Source organism: Xyrauchen texanus, chromosome 34 (genome assembly GCF_025860055.1).
Source record: "Xyrauchen texanus isolate HMW12.3.18 chromosome 34, RBS_HiC_50CHRs, whole genome shotgun sequence".
In the NCBI taxonomy this organism is placed as follows: domain Eukaryota; kingdom Metazoa; phylum Chordata; class Actinopteri; order Cypriniformes; family Catostomidae; genus Xyrauchen; species Xyrauchen texanus.
Window position 1 is genome coordinate 16,216,020 of NC_068309.1, and position 24,206 is coordinate 16,240,225.

General features: G+C 37.6%; 1 protein-coding gene across 3 annotated transcripts in view; it reads left to right on the forward strand.

Annotated features, from left to right (window-relative positions):
• LOC127627740 (poly [ADP-ribose] polymerase tankyrase-1-like) overlaps positions 1–24,206 on the forward strand; it is a 130,967-nt gene that overhangs the window by 54,494 nt on the left and 52,267 nt on the right. For all 3 annotated transcript variants that reach the window (XM_052104260.1, XM_052104261.1, XM_052104262.1), the window contains 2 exons: positions 1,382–1,418; positions 3,398–3,473. In XM_052104260.1, the coding sequence (XP_051960220.1) occupies positions 1,382–1,418; positions 3,398–3,473 (113 nt within the window). The remainder of the gene's footprint in view (positions 1–1,381; positions 1,419–3,397; positions 3,474–24,206) is intronic.

Consider the following 24,206-nt stretch of genomic DNA (forward strand, 5'->3'; position numbering starts at 1 on the left):
ATTGATGTGAAAAAATAAAATAATGCATTCTAGCATAAGACGTTACAAATTGTGAAAAAAAAAAAAAAAGTGGTTGCTGAATACTATCTGAATGCAATATATTAACAGCTCGGCCCTCATACAGTGATGCTTAGTCCAATATGGCCCTCGACCTAAAATGAGTTTGACACCCCTGCCATATAGCCTTACTATATTTTGTGTATATATGCATATATTTTTAAGTACTGTTTTTATTATAGTTTATAATATTTAAGCGCTATTTATAAGAGCAAAGCTCTGTTCCTAATATCTCTATAACTACAAGTATCTCTATAACCACAATCAGTCAATTTTAGTGTCATTGAGTACACAACACAGTCAAAGTAGTCGTAAAATAATGACTTGCGGTTCCTACGATTCCAGTATTTTTTTTTAAAAGGAAACAGTTATTTACAAGAACCGCTTAGGTCCCAATCCAATTTATTACCATCCTTTCCCACTCTGTGCTTTTGCAACCTTTTGTTTACAAGCGCCACAAAGCACAAAACAAGCCCAGCTTACAAAGTATTTGCGGTGTTTTGTTTTTCGCCATTATTTTGTTCAAACACCCCCCTCTGCATGCCGCCCATATGTCATGCCATCCACCTCTTCACAGCATTTTCACTTGCTTTTCCTCTTTTTTTTTCTTCTTTTTTTTTTAACTCTCCCTCTTTTGCCACTTCTTTTTGCATCCTCCACCCCCTCCCTTATTACTTGCTTCTCTTGTCTCCACAAAGCTTTGGTACAGAGAGCGAGTGAGCGCACATGTGGGGGTGGGGAAAATCACAGCTGAATTAGTCGTGTCACTCTGATTGGCTGAGAGGCTGGATATTGCCAGTAAGGGGGTGGGGGGTTGTTTATTACTTATTTCCCTCCTTTCCCTTATGTTATCACAGCAATGGCTCCTATACAAACATAAAATAGACAGTGGAGAGGAGGTATAGGGAGGTTGGGCTTACTGTATACAAGAGGAGGGGTGTTTTTGTGTGTGCAGTGCATGCTGTCTCTGCCTGAGAAATAGAGCCAATTAATCTGTGGAGTGAACAGGGATATGCATCAGTTTGCCTGCCATATCCAAGACACTGCCGATGCAGAGTCCACAATCTGCCCAACGTCACAGTTTCATCAGGCGAGAGAGGTGCGCGCTCAGCTACGCTGCCAACAGAAGAGAGTACGAGAGGGAGTGAGTCAGATTAAAAGAAACAGCAAGGCAGTGTTGGTGCACTGATGCTCTCGTGTGCGTGTGTTTGAGCTTGTCTGTCTCGGTGTGGGGCTGCTGGCTTTCCGCTGCTACTTAGTGACTCTGGCTGTACGTAATTCATCCTGCCTGTCTCTGACACCATGATTTTTTGTAATTATTTAGGTGAATACAAGAAGGACGAACTCCTGGAAGCAGCGAGGTGAGTACATGTTGTCAAACACCCCCTCATACCCCTGTCCCCCTATTTCCTCTACCTTTTTCCCCTTCTATCCACCCTTTCTCCAATTATTCTTCCCCCCCCCTTTCACTCCTTACATGTTGTTGTTTTTGTCGGTGCACATGGATTAAGGCATGTGTCAAAGAAGGTGCCGTAAGGGTCAGGGATGTCTGACTCAATCGATGTCTCTTTATATGTGCATGTGATTGCCTGGAGGTGCCCACATCCTGCACAGAAGACAGCCCATTTGGCACAGTTTCTATTTAGCATCATGCCACAGGAAAAATGCTTTATTAAATTTAGCAAATTCGGCAGGATTTTTTTAAATAGATTTCTGAGAGCTGCAAGTGGAACCAGAGGAGGATGCGAAATTGATTCAAAACTTCAAATTCTGTCATCCTACCTGTTGCTTCCAAGTGTGTAGGGAAACTCCATTTCACCAAACACCTCTATTTCCAGGTTTGATTGTTACCATGGGACAAGTAGCCATGGAGAAACAGGCCTGCTTCTAGAAACACGTGACACAAAGGCAATCCCAGCAGTCACTGCCTTGCTGCGTGTCACAGGGAGAAAGATGATTCTTTTCATGCCCAGGTCTACATCTCCACTGCTTTGCCCCCTTTTTCGGAGCACTGCCTTCAGGCAAAGCCTGCAGCATGGATACAAATCAGGACTCTTGTTGTTTAATGATCAAGAGAGAGCGAAGAGAGAAAAGGAACTACAAAGGCCTTGTAACTCTCTCCAACATGATCACTAGGAAGAAATTTGGTTACGGGGGCTTCATTGTTGTGCAGTTATGTTTATCTCAATCCCCCCGCTTGGATTGCAGCATGAGTATTTCTATGAATTAAGTTGTTATTATTGTTGTTCTTTATTCATTCCCTTGTAGAGACTTGTTGATTGGAAGATAGACAAAGCAGATAGACAAGAGAAAGGCAAGTTTGACTTGTATCCTGCACTCATTTTAGTGGTAATCTCCAATCTTCAACATCATGAAGACTGATGAAACCCTCCTGTTCCTCAGCCTCTCTTCCCAGTTGTAATCTCATGGCCAGTCCTGTTTTTCCATCTCTGCAGCATAGCTTGCATCTAAATGAAGGATATCGTGTTTTTCACTGAAGCCAGCTATTTGTATTTACTGGCAGAGGGAGACCAGAGCAACTGGGGAGGAATCAACCCTAGGTTTTTTTTTTTAGGGGATTTTGGCAAGGCTTGACCAGAAAGACGGGAAAGCTATTGTATGCTTTTTGTGCTTTATGTGCATGTTGATCAGGTACACTTGGTCACTTGGAAAGAATCGACTCAAGTCTGCAATTGTTTTGCTGTAGTTTAAGACCCTGACTGTTTGCAAAGACAAAAAATTATGTTTCCATTATGTTGTGGCCATTGCTGATAAATCAACTGTCAACACGTTCCAGCACAGGAGCACCAAGGCTCTGAAAGGAGCCTGGCCTGTTTCTGAAGCAAATATTTCTTCTTGCCATCGATCAACTTTGATTAAAGTGGCATCTGGCCCAAGACAGCAGGAGGTTTTTGGCTGTAGTCACGGCAGGCCTAGCAAGTCATGCACTGTCATATTTAGTCACGCTTGGCCTGTTGGTGAGGCAGTGTGGATTCATTGGTACTTGCTATTGAGCCAAATCCTTGGCCGACCACAGGCTCTCATCTCCTCATCGCTTTATGAGGAAGACTCACTCTAATCGCTAATAACACAAATCTGGCTAGTTTAATTTGCCTAGGGACATTGTATTAAAGGTACTTTGTTGTGTTTTTTTGTTCCATGAATTAAGTCTTCTGACAGATGCTGTTTATCTTACATGTTCCTCCTCTCTGGACTATTCCACTATCTCTCCCATCTCTACTTTTACTTTTCACTTCTCCTCTTCTCTGAATTTCACTGTGTTAGCTTTTTCTGTTTTACTATACCCCCTTATCCTTTAAAAACTGCTGCTTTGCTTCAGGAGCGGAAATGAAGAGAAGCTCATGGCACTGCTTACGCCATTAAACGTCAACTGCCATGCCAGCGATGGTCGTAAGGTAAGAACGCTTACTTCACCATTCACCCTTTACCACTGTATCTGTGTATTCTGTAGAAACATTTATATTCTTTCAGACCAATTCTAATCTTCTGGCATGGACCTTGTCAAGGCAGACACCATTTTTAAATTGACACAAATGAAAATTAGGCTGTGTGGGATAATGGGTTGTACTGACTTGTAGGAAGTTCTAGGTCATGACAACTTTTTTTTTAACCCATGTTTTCCTGTCCACTAAGCTTTTTTTGGAAAGATACATTTTTAGAGTTTTACAGGCTGACGATAGACACACTGAACAGACTGTACATCTATCACTTGTTTACATTTGCTTCAGATTATATATGATGTGTACCATGATTAGGATCCAAACCACATGCTTGGAAATACTCTGTTTATGAAGCATTACAATGCTTCATTGTGCCAATTTCATAGTTGAAATGAAAATGTTTCAGTCATTGTCATCAAATTAAAAGTAAAGTGAATGTGGAGGGTTTAGTTTGAAGCCAGTACTGAGCAGCATCCCTCTGCATTATTTAATTGGTTTGTATTTAATCAAGTACATTAATCGAATAATTTATTTGTGTAGCTGCCATGTAATTAGAATAGTTTATGCTGTCGTGGTTGTGCATTAATTTTGGGGCTTAACATTTAGCTTATCTGAGCATTTGAGGTTCAGAGAAATGTGTTTTCTCTGTTGCACAAATGTGGCTTAAATTAGATTCAACATTAAAGCAAACCCTCAGGTTTATGTTCTGCAATAGTACTAAACCTACACTAGCTCTAAACTAACAGTACCTTTTCAGTTCACTGATGGAACTAATAAAATGTAATATGGAATTAAAAGTTTCACACATCTGAAATGGTATATACTGCAAAAAAAGTATTTTTGTCTTGTTTTCCAGTAAAATTTCTAAACTTCTTAAAGATACAACTAAAACAATAAATGGCAAAAAGTTTTGTTTTCAGGGAAATCTTACAAAGTTTAGATATGTTTATACTTTTAAACTACATTTGCCAATTGGATAAGAAATAATACTTGATTCATATGGAAAACAAGTTGATATTTTCTTATTTTGAGAATGAACCACACCAAATGTTGTTAGATTTCTCAAAAAACAAGAATTAATATCTCATGCTGTTCTGATTCTCAAGTATTTTTGTTGTTTTAAGGATACATTTTTTACCAGAAAATAAGATAAAAATACTTTTTTAATTTTTTTTTTTGCAGTGTATATTTGAAGTAGACTTTCATACATACAAATCTGACATTTTGTCAGCAGCACATGTTAGATTTTGTAAGGTGTCCATCAAGGTTTATTTTTTTCACCGAAGACAAGATTAGGAGCAGTAAAAAGGATGCAGAGGTGTTCTAGTCTCTCTGTGTGATCAAGGGCTTGATTTAGAGGAATTGCATTTAGCTAGTGCTGCATGCAGTCCTCATGCATATTTATTGAATATTGACTGATTTCTCATGCCTGCTCCCCAAAATGTTTTTCTCCGCTTTAGCAAACATTTTGAGAAGAGACAGGCTGCAGGCACACTCTCTGCTCATACGCCCTCTCTGCTGTCTGTGATGACATATGTGCACACTACAAAGGAACCAAAAATAAATTGCAGTCCATTCATGTTTGCTAATTAATGAGAAAGGCATTAAAAAAAGATTGTTGTGGTAATACATCATGATTCTCCTATTTAAACTCTTTGCACTCAAAATGATGCAGAAAGAATCATACATATGATTTATTTTCTTATTTTTACAGTTACTGAAGTAATTTTTTAAGCCGTGGATGTTTAAAAAAGCCAGACATCCCAGTGCTGCTTGAAAAATTTAAAGTTGGCAAATTCTGTTTCAATTGTCCTCGTAAAAATAAAATAAAAAAAATACAAACGTATTGAAATCCATACCTGAACTTGTTTAAAACGGTCTCTAATTAACTTATAGGTGAGAGGAGTCTGGCTCACCGAGGATGTACGTGAAATTGGCTTTTATCGACCCATGGGCTTTTGTGGCCCATATCTCCCCTTTCTGTGTTAACTGACCTCAGCAAGTCTGATACTCATCCCCTTTATAACAATGGCCTTTAGTTATTTGAGTTCTTGGTCTATTTGAGATACTATTATTAGTAAAGAAAATATAGTATTTAAATACACTATATGGCCAGATGTGGATACTCCTACTAATTAACGTGTTTGCATATGCTTCTTAATTCCAATTGAGACACATTCTAGAACCAACTCATATGAATGCAAATGCTTTGAAATGAAATGCTCAACAAGCATAATATTAATGTTTTTTGGGTGTCCACATACTGTTGGCTATATAGTGTCCATCTTTAGCCTCTTGAATGGATTCAACTCACTGAGAGCAAAGATTAGCATTGCATTTTGTGATTTAATAGTTTTTTGTTTAGAAATGATGGGAATGAATTTAACAACCACCACAGTGATGCTTATTCAAACACAGAAACCTGACATTTGCATTGCACCCAGGATAATCTTTAGCTTTTTTTGGTCTTAATGAAAAAAATGCTCTTTTTGGGCCCATCTGCTTTAGTTGGCTGTTTTGCTCTCCGAGGCGGCTTTATGGATGTACTAAGATCAAGCTAATGTCAATAGCAGCTTCAGCTTGCCTCTGACTGAATCACAGAGATGCCACTCTATGGCCTTTTGTTGCTTTCTTTGCCTCTGAATACACCAGAGGTACAGCGCTCCATTAGATATTGAGAGAGACCAAAAGAAGGAATATAGCATTTCAGCTTGCTGCTTCTCCAAAACCTGAAACCTTTTGTTTCATTTATGAAATCAGAGGATGCCTTCATCTATAGATCCAAGGATAAGTTATTCCCTGTTGTCTGGTTAGCTGGTGTTATGTCTCATATTGTCTTCTGAACAGTAGCTGCAGATTATTGTTGATTTGAAGGATCTTGAGATATTCTTGTAAGTGTTGAATGGAAGATGGTCTAGTCAGGTGAGTTGTTCAAATTGGTTTACTTGCCCTGCCATATTTTCACTGGCCCCACCACAATAAAATAAATAAATATATTTATATTTATATATATATATTAGTTGTGTATTAGTTGCCCAACACAAAATTTAAAATAGCTGTTTTTACAATCCTGGCTTTAAAAATGTGTCTGAAGTTAACTTTTTAATATATATTACGTCTTTAAGATAATTTCCCCTAAAATTGTAATATCAGATGAGTGCTTTACAGATATAAATGAATACATAATATTAGCCGTTCTGCCATTTACACGTCTTTTTAAGCAAAGAGTTCTCTAGAGCAGAGGATGGGTTTCCAGTCACCCGTTTAGTCATGCTGTCAAAGTTTGGACCTTATCTAGTGTCTTCACAACCAATCGAAAGTTTATGTCTAGTCACTTGAGTTAAAGATTATATTATTGACTAAATGTAATAAACATATGAATCCCTGAGAGAGGAGAGCTTGCTAATTAATCGGTTGTGATGTGTTAAATACAGTAAGCAGACATTAGGCCTGTGAATTAAGAATATGGATATAAACATAAAAATAGACAACCCCAACAAGACCAGAACTGACCGTGATACACAAAGCACGTAATGAAAATACCTGTACAGTCCAGAAATGAGAAATGTAACCAGTGTGTTACGAGAGTGATATGAAGTAGCCAGATTTAAATGTCATCTTCAAGCTGAACAACTCTTCTAATAATACCCAAAGTGGTTTTGCTTCTTTTCATAACAAACGCCATTAGCACGTTGAATTAATGTTTAATATTACCTAGTGCTGCACGATAAATCATATCGCAATCGCGATGTCAGCCTGTGCGATTATATGACGGCAAAATGCTGCGATTAAATAAATAAGTGCATGTGTGGACGTGACAGCCCATTCTCTCTGAGAGCTGTTTGCCCATTTTCTACACCGCTAATAAAAAGATGACCAGTCAGTCTCAGTTTAGGGAGTGGCACGTGTGGTCATGTGAGTTTCCGGTGTGCAGCGTGGAAATCAGGTGAAAATTGACGCCGAGCAGACTGACACTGAACTGGTGGCCAGAAAAAATAACACCGATCATAGCTTGGCAATCTTTATTTCATCCTTAATTAAAGTTCATATTATCTATATAATCTGAGAGGGAGTCAAGACCGGGAGAGATATAAAGTTCCGCTGGGTGATGCACACTAACACGGAGACGCTCCTCTCTCACCCCCGCTGTCTGCATCTCTAGTGTCTGATAGAAACACATATCACAGCATGGCGATATATCTTTTTCCTCCTTAATTCAAGTTCATATTATACGGGGGCGTGCCAGGTAAATAAACACAAACTCCAAAACTGTCATTCTCGGTGCTGTCAGAGCTGCTTCAACCAATCGTGGAATAACCCAATCTGAGCGGGAGTCGAGACCGGGAGAGATATAAAGTTCCGCCGGGTGATGCGCACTCTAACACGGAGACGCTCGTCTCTCACCCCCGCTGTCTGCAGCGCAACGTGTAGCATCAGTGATGAGATTATCATGACAAGATCAATCTTATGTGAAAAATGTGGCTAAAATGACAAAAGATTTTAGTAAAATATGACTAAAATGTCAACACTTTTCAATGACTAAAACTACATTAAAAAGCCCAGTAAACAAAGCACAGTTACAGATGTGTTTGCAAGTGTCATGCCATATGACAAGTCTTCACAGAGATATAAAGAGTCATGATGCACCGTTAGCAAAGTGGGATTTCAGAAAATGATCACACACTGGACAAGAGGTACCAGCGATAAGTAGAACTTTTTAGAAAGAGGATTTGGAAATACCAGTTGGTCATTTAAAAAAATAACACAACAGCAACAACAACAACAGTTTTAGTGGTTTGAGTGAACCACACTTTTATATCCAGTTTCCTTTTCAAAAGAGTTTATAGAAAGTACGTTACATCCTGATTAAATGTCCCTGTTTGTTTGGACAATCTTATTTTCATGAAAATTTTTATGTTCTTATTTATTGTTCCATTTTATTTAGGTGTAATATTTAGAAAATAACAAGTTTGCAGGAATGCAAAGATGTTATTTCATTTTGTAAAAATATTTTAATTTGAAAACGCTGTGCGTTTATAGTTGTTGTTGCTAGTTTGTATATTTGAGTTGAAAAATACACATTTCAGCATTATCAGTAATCTATTTGAGCATTTTCCTTGATAACAAGCAAGTTGACACATGATACCATTTGTATATTATATCGCATATCGCAATATTAGCCTTGATAATCGCAATATGACATTTTCCCCAAATCGTGCAGTCCTAATATTACCTAATTAAATATATACTTCCATTTTAGAATCTGAGCAGCTCATGATTTCCAGCCACGTGGATAACCTGTGTTTAACAGTTCATTACATTTCATTCAGCGCCTTGTCTCTAAAAGGGAATTGAGAAAAAAGAGCTTTTTTGCAAAATAATATTTGCTGTGGCCATTTCTTCCTGTTACCTATTGTGTATGTTTACAGAGAAAATGCCTTATTGGATAGCTACATTCACCTCTCTCTTCTCATCGAGTTGGATGTTTTTGTTGATAGCGCTGTCCTCTGTGCTGTAGTTTTTGTAGAGCTCTTGTCACAGTCTCTTAAAGTCACATAACCAATCGAGCAGGTTGGGCTTCTTTTTTTGCTTTTATTATGGACGGATACATGGCCCATGTGTTTTCTCTAAGTGAAAACACCATATTCTGGTGATGGAGGCTCAGCAGGTCCATATTTTCCATATTTTTATATATTGTTTCAAATTGTCAAGTCACAGTAGTACACAGCAGTTCACAGCAGTTGCTTTTGTATTCCATAGTGCTTTGATATCCTGACTGTAGCAAGATAATGCTGCAGGCTTCCCTCCTGCCGAGCTTTAATTAGCCAAAACGTTATCTCTGTTCAATGTTATGCTACCATCTTCACTCGACTGTGCTGTACGAGCATCTTTGGATAAATAGCAATGGTGTGACACACTTTCACTCGCTCTCCATTACATGTGAACTGCCTTTCATTTCATAATAACATGCTTGCCTCAGTGGCCATTATGCTCTAAGCCCTGGATGGGCTGTAACAGATGGCCTTGTGCCCTAAATGTATTGCTTACTTTTTTCCACACACTTAACCTCTCTGGGGATTTTTGGATTATACAGGGCACATCATTTATGAAATAATATTGATTTAGCTGTTGTTTTATTTCCCCACTGTCTGTGTTTTTTTTTTTTTTTTTTGTGGATAACAAGAACTTGAAACCTGTAACTTGCATTGTAAAGAGTAGTTGGGGATAGGAATGGGCCACAGAGGTGAACTAATCGACTTAATAGTTGTCAATACAGTTTACAGTTTTCAATTTAATTTTTGTTTGATTTTCAATTTGTCCTTTCAATTTTGATGTTGACCAATTTCGGGAGCATCTAGCTGTAACTACATAGATGTATTAAAAGCTCATCTCAGGTCCCATGAAATGAAATTAGGGCTACCTGGGCCATCTTATAATGTGCTGTGATTTCTTTAATATGGCTAAATACAGTATATGCAGTGCTGTCTCCTTGCTGTACTACACTGAATCAGCATCACTGCAAGTCATTGATTTTGCTGATGTTAAAATTCAGTGAGATTTACTCAAGTTTAGCTATTCAGACATTCAGAGGTTATGATTCCAGTCCATTGTCATCCTTTTAAATAACATTTCAGCTTTTCGTTGCATAATTTCTTAATTTAATAAATGTAATATATAAAATATAAAATTGGAAGACTTATTTTGAATAGGTATGTTGTAGACCAGGTCTTTATATTGTTTGGAATATTTTAACTACTCTGCAGTACTTTTCTAAGATTTCCTCCGAGTACTCTAGTTTCATTTTTTTCTACAATGTCTTCATATTGTGTAGGAGGCAAAGGTTTTGACAGTTCTATTCTTCAATTTATTGCTCAGATTAAATAGGTCTCTTAAGGCAACAATCTTCAAAATTGTGGTTGTTAGATTTACTTCCACAACCCACTCTGTTATCTCTTATGGGTTGTTTCTCATTTATTATCGCATTTATTTATATTAGGGCTGGTAACATAGTATAATAATGTATAATAGTATAATAAAATTGCCTCTAAATAATATTTGACCATTTTATTGCATTTGGGGCCTAAAAATGTTGAAAGAAAACATTTGTCTCAAATGTCTTTGATACACAGTCCAGTGTTGAATTTAATGGTGTTTGTTTTGATGGCTTTAAATATAAATTATTATTATTTTTATATTGGAAGCCCCATTTTAAAGCCCTAATATTTAACCCAAAAACTAGAACATTCATCACATAATCCCTTATATAATTTGAAAACCAAGCTACTTTTTTTTTTCCAAACAATGAAAATTAAATGTGATTCACACTGCCAAGACCAAAAAGGACATAACACCAAAAAATAGTACATATGATTTGTGTGCTATATTCCAAGACTTCCAAAACCTATATATCCTTTTTGTTTCATGGAGGAATGTCAGATTTGAAAAATGTTTAGGGTGAGTATATGATAGCATTTTATTTCTGTTTATTTGTATTTTTATTTTTTGTGTGAATGACCCCTGAAATATATGTTTGGCATCTGTATTTGTATGCAGTTTTGTTATAGTATTTTTTGACCCAACCGTGTGTGTGAGAGATTTCTCCTGCGCTAGATAGTAAATCCTGTCTCTTTGTTTTGCCTATAATATCTAGATTGTTACACATTGATATTTTTCCAACTCCTCAGAAACGTACATCATGTAAACAGCTATTTTTTCCCCTCTGTCATATTTTCTGGATTACCGTGTTGTCTCAGCATTTCATGGCAGCTGTGACCCTGGAGAAGCTCCTGCTTTCTGAAGCATTAGTGTGTTAAATGCATCCCCTTGAACTGCTTTGTATTCAGGTTGGGCCTCTGCCTGCGCCACACTTGCCTGCATTTGAGGAAGTGGGCATGTGGTTGGTGCTCTCGTATTGCAATTTACCACAACCTGTGAGGATCCAGTGCCCCATAGAGCAGTGATGATCTGAAAGATGAACAATAGTTGTCCTCTGAGTCAAAGATTTGAGTAAGGAAATAATGACCATCAGTCTAACTGAAGACTTAATAGACTGAAAGGAATGGTTCTCCCAAAAATTAAATTTCTGTCATTATATGCTCACCCTCATGTCATTTGTTCTACACAAGAGTAGGACATTTTTGAGGAACCATTTTGCAGCCCCTTCCAGTTAATGACCTTTCATAGTGACCAAGGGCTGTCAAGCTCTTAAAAGATGGACAAAAAAAGCATTATAAAAATATCATAAAAGTAGTCCATATGACTTTTTTTGTATTCAGTTTAATAGCTTTATGTGAGTAATTGACCATAAGTCATAATCAATCTGGTATTGCAAGAGCTGCGTAACAATTTTCAAAAATCTTGAAAAACTGATTTTTGTTTCACAGGAAAAATAACATCATACAGGTTCGTAACAACATGAGGGGTAAATAAAAAATGACAATTTAGATTTTTGGTGAACTGTTCCTTGAAGGTGGATTTTTTTCAGATGCTTTAAAAGTTCAAGTTCTAAAAAAACTGCTTCAAAAGAGATTTACTTTTAGTCATACTCATTGTGCTTTTGTTTGTCCTGTATGCTAGGAAAAACTAATTCACAAGCCCAAACAAAACAGGTGCTAGTGTTGTGTGGGTGTATGTGGGATGTCAGTAATAGCTTATGGGCAACGAGATGTGCGATTAAACACTGGCCTATTGAAACCTGGTAAAAGTGAGTCCTGCTGATTTGTCCATCGCACTCCTAATACTTTTCTCTGTAGCCCTGAATTTCTTGATGCGAAAATCTCTCTCACGCTGCGTGGCTTTGCTTGGAACTTCTTCCCTATTAAGATCAACCACCAATGTTTTAATAGGAGCACTGATGAGGATGTCCTTTTTTGCATCCATTAGAAGTCACATAAGGCACAGAGAGACCTTAACAAAGGCAGTATGGGATGTCTGCACTGGTTGCGTGGTGGTGGATCAGGGGTCAAAGCAAGGTCAACCAGATTTTGCCATTCAAGACCTGTTCTTAATGGACCTGGACAACATTCTTTTCAAAGAAAAATAGTCCTAACCCCATCCCCTTACCCTAACTATGAACTACCCCTAACCTCAACCCTAAGCCTTACCCTATCTGATCTGATCTGATTGGTTTATAGGAACATTGTTCCAGGACCAACTAGGATGATCATCCAGGAACATGTATTACTTGGCAAAATCACAGATCACAGAGACACACCTTTTCCCTTGCAAGGACAGTATAATCTCCTTATTGCCTGTAGAATTTAGCGATGCTATCAACCATCCATGGTGACTGAAGGTCAGAGGTGGCTGGTATTTTGTGTCTCATTTCTAAAGGGTTCATTTACTGGGCTGTGAGGGTGTTAAGTCACTTAGAGAAAGAGTGGTTTGGCAGAATGAGATAGAGGGAGTGTCTGTGTTAAAGGAAGGAGTGCTTCTCCATAGTTGTCGCTGTCTGAAAGATGGAAAAAGCAGAGTCATTAGTCTCCTGTCTGGAGAAGAGATTGTCAGTGAATACAGATACACTGCTCATCAGGATACGTTTAAGGGCACTCTAAAAGCTGAGCTCTGTCTTTGCTGCAGAGGCCCTCTTCGTGTTGGTGCTTTTTCATTGTGAGGGCACTATATGTGGACAGGCGTTTCATCAAAATTTGAGATATGTTTACACTCATTAGCAGATCAGATTGGCTGCTAAATAAAATTGAAAAAAAAGATGACAATGGCACATTTTGAAATAGATTTTTGCAGTTATTATTACTTTCTGTTTCTACTTGTTTTATTTCTACTGTTAATTCTACTATTTTATTTAGTTATTTTTTGCTTAAAGTTGGATTCTTGAAATGGCAGAAATGCTAAATAATCTCAGATTTGTATGCATTTGGCAGACACTTTTATCCAAAGTTACTCATAGTGCTTTCAAAGCACACATTTTTGTTTCCATGCGTTACCTTGGAAACCTGAGACCTTGGTATGGCTAGATGACAGTAAAGGATCAGAAAGGTCACTGGTATACAGTTAACAGAGCCAATTGCCTTTTAGATTTAGTTAACTCAAATGCGCATAAGCATTAGCTGGACCAGCCTAAAAAAAATAAATAAAAAATCTTTTTTTTTTTCTGTGATCTGAGCTAAAGCAGTACAATTTATGATACCATTGTTGTCAGATAAAATGTTATTTGATCATATTCTTGACCAACCTTTTTGGAGTTCAGTCATTCTCCATTCAAGCAGATTGTATCTAATTGTATCCTGCTTTAATCCATAGGAAATTCAAACATTGACACAAAATTATCTGACGAGCCTTAAAGGGACTTTGCCATGCTCTACCAGTTGAGTGACAGGAAATCTGTAAATCCCACCTTCTGCAGTGGATATTTTTGAGCAGTATCATTTCAGAACCCATCTTTTTAGCAGTTTTCAAACTTTTTATGTTTGCAAATTAGATCGTCCTGCCTTTCCCTGTTTCTTTGCTTTTATATTGTAACGTTGTTCCGAATTACGATATGTTTTCAAAATGCTTTTGACATCAATAGTAATACCCCAGGAAGCTGTTTATTGATTCCATATAGCAGTAAGCAGTTCACTCACCAGATTGTGTTCATAGCAACCACAATCTACTGCAGCTCACATGAACTGAACTACTGATCCCCATTTTCAATCTGACTTGTACGTTCTTGGCACGCTCAAATTTTGAAGACTGCTTTCACACAAATAAAGCCAGGCTTTATGGTCAGATAAGCATGGATCCAAACCAACATCTTAACAACTACAGTTTGCATGAACTGAACTCCACACCCTCCTTTTCGAATTGACTAAAATGTGGTACTTTGTTGCAAACTCATTCTGTATATGGCTTTCACACTAATCAAGCTGAGCTGTACATTCAGTTGAGCTTGAATCAGCACCTAACATTTAGTATGAAAGCACTTTAGTCTGATAAAGGGCCCTTATTAGCCCAACACCACCTTATATGTTTTGTTGGAGTTGATCAGATAACTCGTCCACTTAAAATAAAGGCAGAGATATATATCTTGATCTCACCAGCTTTCCTGTAGAATAAAATTATTTAGTGCCATGCTAGCTTTAGAGGATGTCTCAGAACACGGATTGAAAGCCATTATTTTTGTGCCTGTGTTAGATCGCTGTGAAGAGTGAAAGTGTACTCCAGAGTGTGTAATTTGCCACGGTCCAGGCCTGAAAATGATGGAGATCTCTGAAGTGCAGGACGTTATTAACGTAGCACACTGGAGCACATTATCGTGATGCCTTCTACAGGGGTTCGGGGAAAAACAATCACTTGCCGTATGCCCACCACAGATCCCATCAATCGTGTCACAATTGTGCCATGGTATACAAGAACACTTGTTAATTTTCTTTTCCTCATTTTTACTTGGGCTTTGTTGTGTGTTTAGAATATGCTGTGGTCAGTTGCACATAACCTGTCTGAAACTTTAACTGAAACTGATACATCTAAGTTTGTGTGTTTGTTAACTAAGTTTGTCATGTTGTAATTTTTCTCTCAATGTTGCATTCATAGCCAGTACCATCTGATATGTTTTAGCTCGTTTGAAATACCCCACTTCACTCTTTATATTCCACTTTCATTTTGAGGTATTATGCATTGGGCGTGTCATTTTTTTGGATAAGCAGCATTCCAGTAGTGCTGATATTTCTTATAACTGCACTGGGATGCTTCACTGGTTGTATCACTCCACTTTTCTGTGATTGCTGCACTCCTGTCAGGCTTTTGCTTTGCGACACACAACGGTTGATCCTGCTTTGGCCGTTTGGATCTATTTTCATTAGTAGAGCAAAAATAGACAAAATAGCTAGCTATATTGTAGCTGTAAAAGTAACTCAGTATTGTTTTTTGTTTATAGAACTGTTGTATAAAAGCACTATTACTCTCACAATAGTTCTGTCATGTGGCCTCATTCCTATGGCCGAATCACAGAGGTGCTAATTATTCAGTACAATTACAAGTCACAACCCAATGGAGTGTATGATATGGCTTAATTACCAAGCCAACCGTATTTCATACCTTAATATCTTATAGGTTTTTGGTGTCTTCTAGCTAAACCTCATAGTAAATACTTTCAACAATGGATAAGTTAAGACTCATTCTCATCTATGTCATTACAAAGTTCTCTCTTGATCCATTGAATACCTAATTTTTTGTCTGGGCAGGATTGTGAAACGGCTGTTTTTTTTATCCATGTCATTACAAAGTTCTCTTTTGATCCATTGAATACCAAATTTTTCACATTTGTCTGGGCAGGATTGTGAAACAGCTGTTATTTTTTTGGGGTGTGAATACATTTGTTTTAATATAGTGCATGCTATAGCTTAAAGATTATGTGTATATGAGGAGAATGATTTGGGAAGAGGCTCGGAAAGGAATAAGCTTGACAGATTTGCTTTGCGCCAAGTTTCTGGATACTTGACAAGACAGCCCTCTTGTTCTGTGGTTTATCAGCTTTGGTTTTGAGAGCACAGTCTACTTAAGAAATCAGTGAGGAGGCAAGGAGATTCATAACACACAGCATAACAATGTTTACATGTATGCAAGAATGGAAATTTGGCTCAAGCAATTATAAAGTTTACGCACAAACACCCTGGCAGCTTTGCCATTTATCTTTTAGTGAAACTTGCCATCACCTCTAGTCCTAGGGTTGTTTTTTCTTTAGGCTGTGAAATGAATGTGACAGAACGTGCTTTGCCATCTTTGATAAATTATCAAGTTGAGGCAGCCTTGCTGCGCTGGCTGAGATAAAACTAACACTGTGCAGTCTGTGCAGTGGTTGCTGCTGAGAATATATTAGTTCAGTTACCACTTTTTTTGGTTTCATTTCCATATTTATAGAGATTAAGAAATATTTGCTGTCCATTTGAGTATCTCTTTGTGTCCCTCTTTGCACTTTGAATATGCACCCCCATAGAAAAGTAGGATGATGGAAGGAACAGAGCTACTCTGTATATGTTCTTCTGTCTGCCATTGTCTCCTTCTCTATTTGCCTCACTCACGTAAACACAGAGATTTTATTGCAGTTATTTATCGCACATGACTATTTGTCTCTGCTTTGGACTCCAGGGAATGCTTGAGCCCTTGTCAGCACATGATTTGAAATGGCATCCTGCCGGACATGCTAGTTGTTAACACCTTCAATACTCCATTGGGACCACCTTTAAAGAGGTGCAAATGTTGTGATTAGGACAGAGGAACCACCCTTCCCAGGCCCTGAGCTCCTTTGTTAAAACCCCATGTAATTGCTTGATAAATGTTGTTTTATTTTTTGTGTTGACATTAGTGATATTTGTCTATTTAACGTTTTTAATCACATAATTTTTTTGTAGTTAATTGAGATAAATCGCAAATTTTGAAATTGCTGAAATTTGACACTACTTTTCCTGTCAAAATGTATTGTAACACAGTTCAAGGATGGTCCTGGAAGATGCAGGAACTGGCTGAGTAGTCAACGTAAACCTTAATGGTACAAAGGAACTTAACACATGCACACTTGGGCACATGCATCTCTCTCTTCCTCTCTCTGGCATCCCTGGCACCTTCTTTATCTCTCTCCCGATGATTAGGCAACTCTGCGTCGGGCATGCATCCTCATGGCCTGGCCACGCCCTCCTTCGCATGTATTTATTTCCATCATAGGAAAGAAAACAAAATAAAATGTAACCCTATAATGCTTTTTTAACATTTTCCAAACAAAGCCTTCCACAGTATAAAGATAGAAATGCACTAAAATAGCACCGATTCAAGTCACGTTAACTGTTCCTAAAGTCTAACTGGGAGGTTGACTAATTAAAAAAACTAGCCCCCATATGTGTTTAATTTTCATTGCTATGGGAATTACATCACATTAAATTTAAATTCTCCACAATCTGCCAGTAGACTGGCTATTCGCTTTCCTAAAGCAATCGTGAAGCCATGTTCATGATTCGCGTCAGGGCCACTTTGAACTCCACATGAAGAGCACTTGCAGACAAAATGTCTGTCTTCATTTTGTGATAGTCTTGACGTGCTTCTGTGGTAATTAAAATGTGCCTTACATAGGCTGATTTCGATCAAAAGTCACATCTGGGCATGTTTTGTACACCATATAGCATTAAGAAGTCCTTTCTCCATCATTTTATCACAGAAGTGTTGTGTGTGCAGAGATTCTTTTATTTACTGAGATAAGAACATCAGCGCATCTATCCAGGCGGGCACATTACAAAGGTTCCACCCTTTCCAAAAATTGTTTATGCTGGTTTATGTTATATTAACAGTAAATGCATTTGGTTAATTGCCTGTGTTAACAAGTTAATTTTCTAGCTGGCATATTTCGTATCGAAAAAGGTAGTTGGAGTGGTACACATCAAAGTTCTTGTCCCTTTTTTTTTCTTTTTGTTTTTTTAAAATAGCCAATAGTTGTTAGTTTACGCGACAGCCAAGAACATGATTTGCCTCTTGTTATTGCTAAACAAAAGTTGGTGGTTAAGCTTGGCTCTTTTTAGCTGAAGCAGCCCCCACTTTAGATTTAACAAACTCATCATATTCCTTGCTATGTCAAGCTTTAAGGTGAGTAATGAATTTAGTTCTGTAAGAGGTTTTAACATTAGTTCCACATCATGAAATTCTAGTAGTGCAAAACTTAAAGATTTAGATAGTCATTGTCACATTCTTTCTCACACAGCACGAGTTGTAGGCTAATTGTCCGAATTGTTTTCCGTCGTATTTATAATTTTTTTTGGATTTATAGGCACAAAACTCAAATTTAAATTTCAAGGAGCTAGAAATTTAGCAAGAAGCCCCTATAGGATAAGTATGTTTTCCCCTTTTTGCAATGGGACATCAGCAGGCATGGTAGAGAGGTAATATCTTATTGATCCACTCAGTGTGTAACTGGCATTACTGTGCTTGGTAGCCCCTTCCTGCTGTTTGCCTCCAGCTAGTATGACTTCTCTCTCTGGACTGGTTGTTTACTTTAAAGGAGACCTATTATGCCCCTTTTTACAAGATGTAATATAAGTTGCAGGTGTCCCCAGAATGTGTCTGTGAAGTTTCAGCTAAAAATACCCCACGGATCATTTATTATACTATTTTGTAAATGCTTCTTTTTGGGTGGATTCAAAAACACGCTGTTTTAGTGTCTCTTTAAATGCAAATGAGCTGCAGCTCCCCGCCCCGACATGGCTCTGGTCTCCATGAATACAATGACAAGCACATTCGGAAAGGTGATTTGCAAATATTCACAAAAAGTGCGATACTGACATCTTCAGGATATAAAGCTGGAACTCGAACAGTTGGTACTGATCCATGCTTGAGAATCAAATTTTTTGAAAATCCTGTTTTTTATATTGACACTCATTCACAAAGCAGTCTGGTGTAAAATGATTTGCACAAACATACACAAATTTCTTTATGACATTTCCTTCAGTGGCTCTGATGCTGGGAGTTTATGAAGACACTTATGTTCACTTTTACAGCCAACAACAGAACACTTATGATGCTTACGAGGCTGAGACATTATTATTTTCACTGTATCCGCTCCAGCGCAGAAAAAAATGCCAGACTGTGTGTAGATCACTCAGGGAGGATCTATGATAATAGGGTGGAGCCCGTCACCAGTCGTTGGTGACGTCACGTTAGAGCAGAAACAAAAACCATTCATTTTTACACATACATTTTGATTTTAGAAATATAAGAAAGAGGAGTGGTAGACTTTTAACATTGTAGGGTGGTTGTGTACACACACACTGCCAACTCACATTTATGTTCAAACACCATGTAAAAGTGAATTTTGCATAATAGGTCCCCTTTAAGGTAGCATGGGGATGGAAGAGACTGTCAGCCCTCTACACTTTCCTGTGTGGAGTTGCTCTAAAGGGCAACACTGTTTTTAAAGGCTCCATTCGCACAGAATTCACACTAGTTGTAGTATGTACCGCAGTCATGTCAACAGCACTCACCGTTGGCATGGTTACAGGTCACAATTCCTGCATGGCAAGACAAGGGGGAAGAAACAGACAAAGGGATATTTCTACCCTATCATTACACACAGAACATTTTCACTGCTTATTAGCTTTTTGTCTATCCACTTCTGTTGAATGTCTTTTTGTTTGAAATACAATATTTTTTGTATGACAGTGGAGCCGTGAGTCACTGTTAAGCATTAGAAAGATGTTGTGGTTTAGGTGCCTGGATTGGTCATTGTCTGTATTTGTATGCATTCTTTTGAATGTTTATAAGGGCAGGACCAGCAGCACAGATTTCATCTATGAGAAGCATAGAACCATTTCACAGTCTTTTAAATCCTTTTTATTTCCATTTTGTTAGCTTGGATTTATTCCAAATTTCATGGTGTTCCTCTCTCTTTCTAAAACTTTACCCAATTAAATATTTTACCCAAAATAAAGATAATCATTAATAACCCATATATCTTTCAAAACTTAGATTTTCTTCCATGTGCCAAAACTAAGGAGTTATTTATAGCAGTACAAGCTTGTTTTTTTTTTTCTGTACCGTGAAAGAGAATAGCAACCACAGCTGTCAAGCAAGACTTTTAAGGCAGTCTTCACTGTATAACTTGAATTTAAGACTGTTCCTGGCACAAAGCTTTAATATGTCTTCAGAAGACTTGAAATATAACACATATGGAATTTTCAAGGACTACTTATTGAATTGTCATGGACTATTTATGCTGCTTTAGGGAGCTAGACAGTCCCTGGTACCTATTGATTATATTGTAAGAGAAAAGCTCAGTCATTCTACTAAACCAGTCCTTTGGTGTTCCACAGAAAAGGAAAGTTATATACATTTGGATTGATATTCAATGAAAGAAATGTTACGAGTTAAACTCGATCAATGGCATTTGTGGAAAATTATTGATTACCAAATAAAATTATTATTTCGACTTGCCCCTTATTTAATAAATGATAGCGGTTACAGTAAAGCTCTTACAGTGCAAGTGAATTGGGCCAGTCCGTAAATGCAAAAATACATATAGTTTCGAAAGTATAGCCACAAGACCTAAACATAATATGTAAATGGGGTTTTGTTGTCATGACAATGAAGCTGTAATACTGTAAGTGCCTTTTTTTTTTTTTTTTTTTTTTTTAAAAGAGAACTCAATTCTTTTTTTTTTTTTTTTATCAACAAAATTATGCCACAATTGCAGTTATTTGAGCTTTCCTTGTATCGAACCCAGTACATTCCTTTAAATAACAGAATTTTCATTGCTGGTGAACTCTGCCTTTTAAATTCTTTTTCATATATGTATTGAGTAGCTCCATGTTGATGTAACTTGGGCAGGCTTCAGTTGTTCTGATTTATGTTTTATTGGCAGCCTGCATTTGATTGGGCAGAGTTACCCAAAAGCTGTCATTTGAGTGACCTGCACTGGCTGTCTCCCTCTCATGCTTCAGGGTCTGCTGGAAAAAGGTTAAGCCTGCCACATTGTATTATTGTCGCTTTGGGCAAGAAGCCATCTGAATGGAGACGGATCTTCGCTTAAGTTCACCTGTATGATTTTTCTGCCAGCTCCAGAAAGAGATTGCATGACAGAGTCAAATGTACGGAGGATACTCTCATGCTTTGTTCAAAAACATGGCATAGCATTTTAAGGCATTATAGGCAAGCTCCTGACGCAAAGGCTATTCTAGAATATAGGCAACTTAATTATGCCACCTCTTAAGATTAATTTTGTCCAAATTCTAAGGCCGTATTGCATATATTATTTGGGGAGAAGTCAATGCCAGAATGCACTATGACAAGCTGTCAAAAAAATTTATAAATCCAAGATGGCGCATGAGACTAGAGAAATGTTATTTATTCATAAATACATATTTTATTAAGTACTGAAAATTACTGATAAAAATAATTCTGTATAAATAAAAATGTATTGTTCTGACAAATATTTGTATTTTTTTCTTGTTCGAGTTTCGGGTCATTAAAGCATTACATCGCTATTGAAATAACTTGCATATCTCCCATTCTGAGTGCTGTTTTGATGAATAGAATGCTGCCTTTGTAGGCAGCGAGGCAACTTACGGGGTTGTGGAACAGAGCTTCAGGATTTACAAGTTCTTTACCCCTAAAACAAAGAAAAAGCTCATCATAATATTATGCTGTTTTAAACAATATCAGAACATTGCAATCTGGAGTATGTATGGGATAACATTTCCAGCCTTACATCTTTAGGCAACACGTTGATCTTTGACTGATTTGATAGGAACAGCTCTTGAGTAAGACAGCGATGCTGGTGTGGTATATCTGGCTCTTAAAGTAATTGATTGAGGATTTGTATGTGAGAAGCAATTTTAATAGCCTACAGTTAAGCTTCTATTTAATTTTCTATTTTACATTTCATTTTGCAGATAGCATACTAGCATGTGTGTTTTTTCTGCAGGACATGTGTTTTCTGTTAGCCCTGCCTGCTTTCTGTAGGGTGGACAGATTGGCAGGAGGGGCCAAAGTGATTGAGCGTAGCCATGGCTACTGTATGACTGTGTCTCCATGGTGATCCAGCCTCATAACTCGTTTGTATGCAGGATTCAGGTTGCTCCACAAGCCAAATATTCTCAAATTAGTATAGTCCACCAGGTAATTAACAAGGTGTACTCAAAGGCCCTTAGGCCCTTTTTTTTTTTACTGTGTTATTCTAAATTGAAAAAGTGCTCTCTGTTTAGTTGTAGTAAAACAGTAAAAAGACATGTCAAAACATCAGTATAATAATTTCTTTCTTTCCAGTCTTAATCTTGAGCCGAGTGTATAATGGAAATATAGTCTTTCTTATGATATGAGCTGAGTTTTGTTTAGATTAGTTTATCAAGTAATCCCCCTTTAAATCAGATTGAATGATACAGAGAAAAATTGCGGTTGCATTCTACACATTTTTCGTTATTCAAAATAAGTCTGTAAGGTGGGTTTTTCAAACTACAGTGGTTCAAGTGATAGGAATGCCAAGGTGACTAAAGAAACGTTAACAGCAAGATGGTAAATCAAGCTGTGCATTTCTTGTCTATTACCACCTTCTGCTACTTATACCAACGATGGACGTAACCTCAATTAAAATAGCTGATAATGTGCGAGAGCATTGTTTAGAACCGTACTATGACCTTATTGTAATGCAATATGTATCATTTAAAAGTATATAGTTTACACAGTGAGAGAAGCTACACATGGATTAAATGGATATGTTTAATAACAATTTAGCCTTGCATTGTTTCAGTAGATGGTTACAATTTAGATAAAATAGTTACAAATTGGATGTATGAAATATGTATATGAAACCAGTATGCATACTACCAGAGTGAGAGAGAATGCAAACACACTGCAAAATGAAGCCCTTAAAACCCAAGAGCTGAAGCCTAAAACCAGTCCCCTTTGTCAGCCGGCTCTGAAACTCACAAACCCACTAACAACTAACAAACACCAGTTTCAGACCAGCACTGCTTAACAAAACCAAATCAGAATAAACCAAATCATAAAAGAAAGCAAAAATTCATATTTGGACCATTGGGAAAATGAAAGTAAAAACCAAAGCAAATTGGAATGTTATCGGGGCCCTAAACAGAACATATAATCTGGCAGAATATCTGCACACTGTAAGAGATCCAAAACAGAGACGGATCCTCACCAAATACAGACTAAGTGATCACAGTCTGGCCATAGAAAAAGGCCGACACAGACAAACATGGCTTCCAAAGGAAGAACGAGTCTGTGCTCACTGTGACACGGGTGAGGTCGAGACAGAGACACACTTTCTCCTTCACTGTGAGAAATTGACAGAGTTGAGAGAGAAATACCTCATGCCACAGTTTTCAGAAGTGTTTTCAGAAAACCATCTTTTCGCAGTGGAGAGAGAGTTTGCACGCTCAAGGTTGCCAGATTGTGCCCTATTGGTGCATCTCACTTTGTTTGCGTAAAGTCATAAATGGAGTGTTTTGAGGACAAAAAAAACATCTCAGGACCCCTTTATTCAAAGTTGCACTCTGTCCAGCTGTGTTTAAACACAAGAACGTGTCCTCTCTTGTACTTTCTGCTGTCAATTATGGTTTGTTGCTTGTATAGCTGAGTGTTGCCTGTACAGCTGCATTTGTGTTTACTGCCCCCTGCTGAAAACAGGTGGTACTTCAAGCTTGAATTCCCCTGATGATAGGACAATTACACATTACAGTCCGGGGGCATAATCACACTGAATTAACACATTAAATTGACAGACCTATTAATAATCAAAACCAACAAATCCTCATTTGTGTAAGATAATGTTACCTTAGTCATAAATTTCAATTAGCAGACAATTACAACAATATAAAAAATACAAACAGAAAAGTGTATGTTAACTTTTGTGATGTATTAAAGGACGTGTACAAGATCAACAAATGTAAGGTTTAATGGCAACACAGCACTGGGCTGATTTTACAAGTGACCGTTCTGTCAACTTGAATGAAACTTTCTAACACTGGCCGTGGAACACCATGCCATCGTTATTGATGAGCCCTGATTTAGTTTCGTCTGCTCCGTTCCAATTAATTTAGCTTTTGTCCGATCTGCTACACTATAAGAAATAGCTTGTTTTGTACCGATAATCCAAATTCAGTGGATGATCTTTAAGCAAACGTCAGCAGACCACAGTGTTCAGCCACAGGATGAATCTCACAAATCACAGCCGCCTGAAATGTTTTGGTTGAGTGCCAC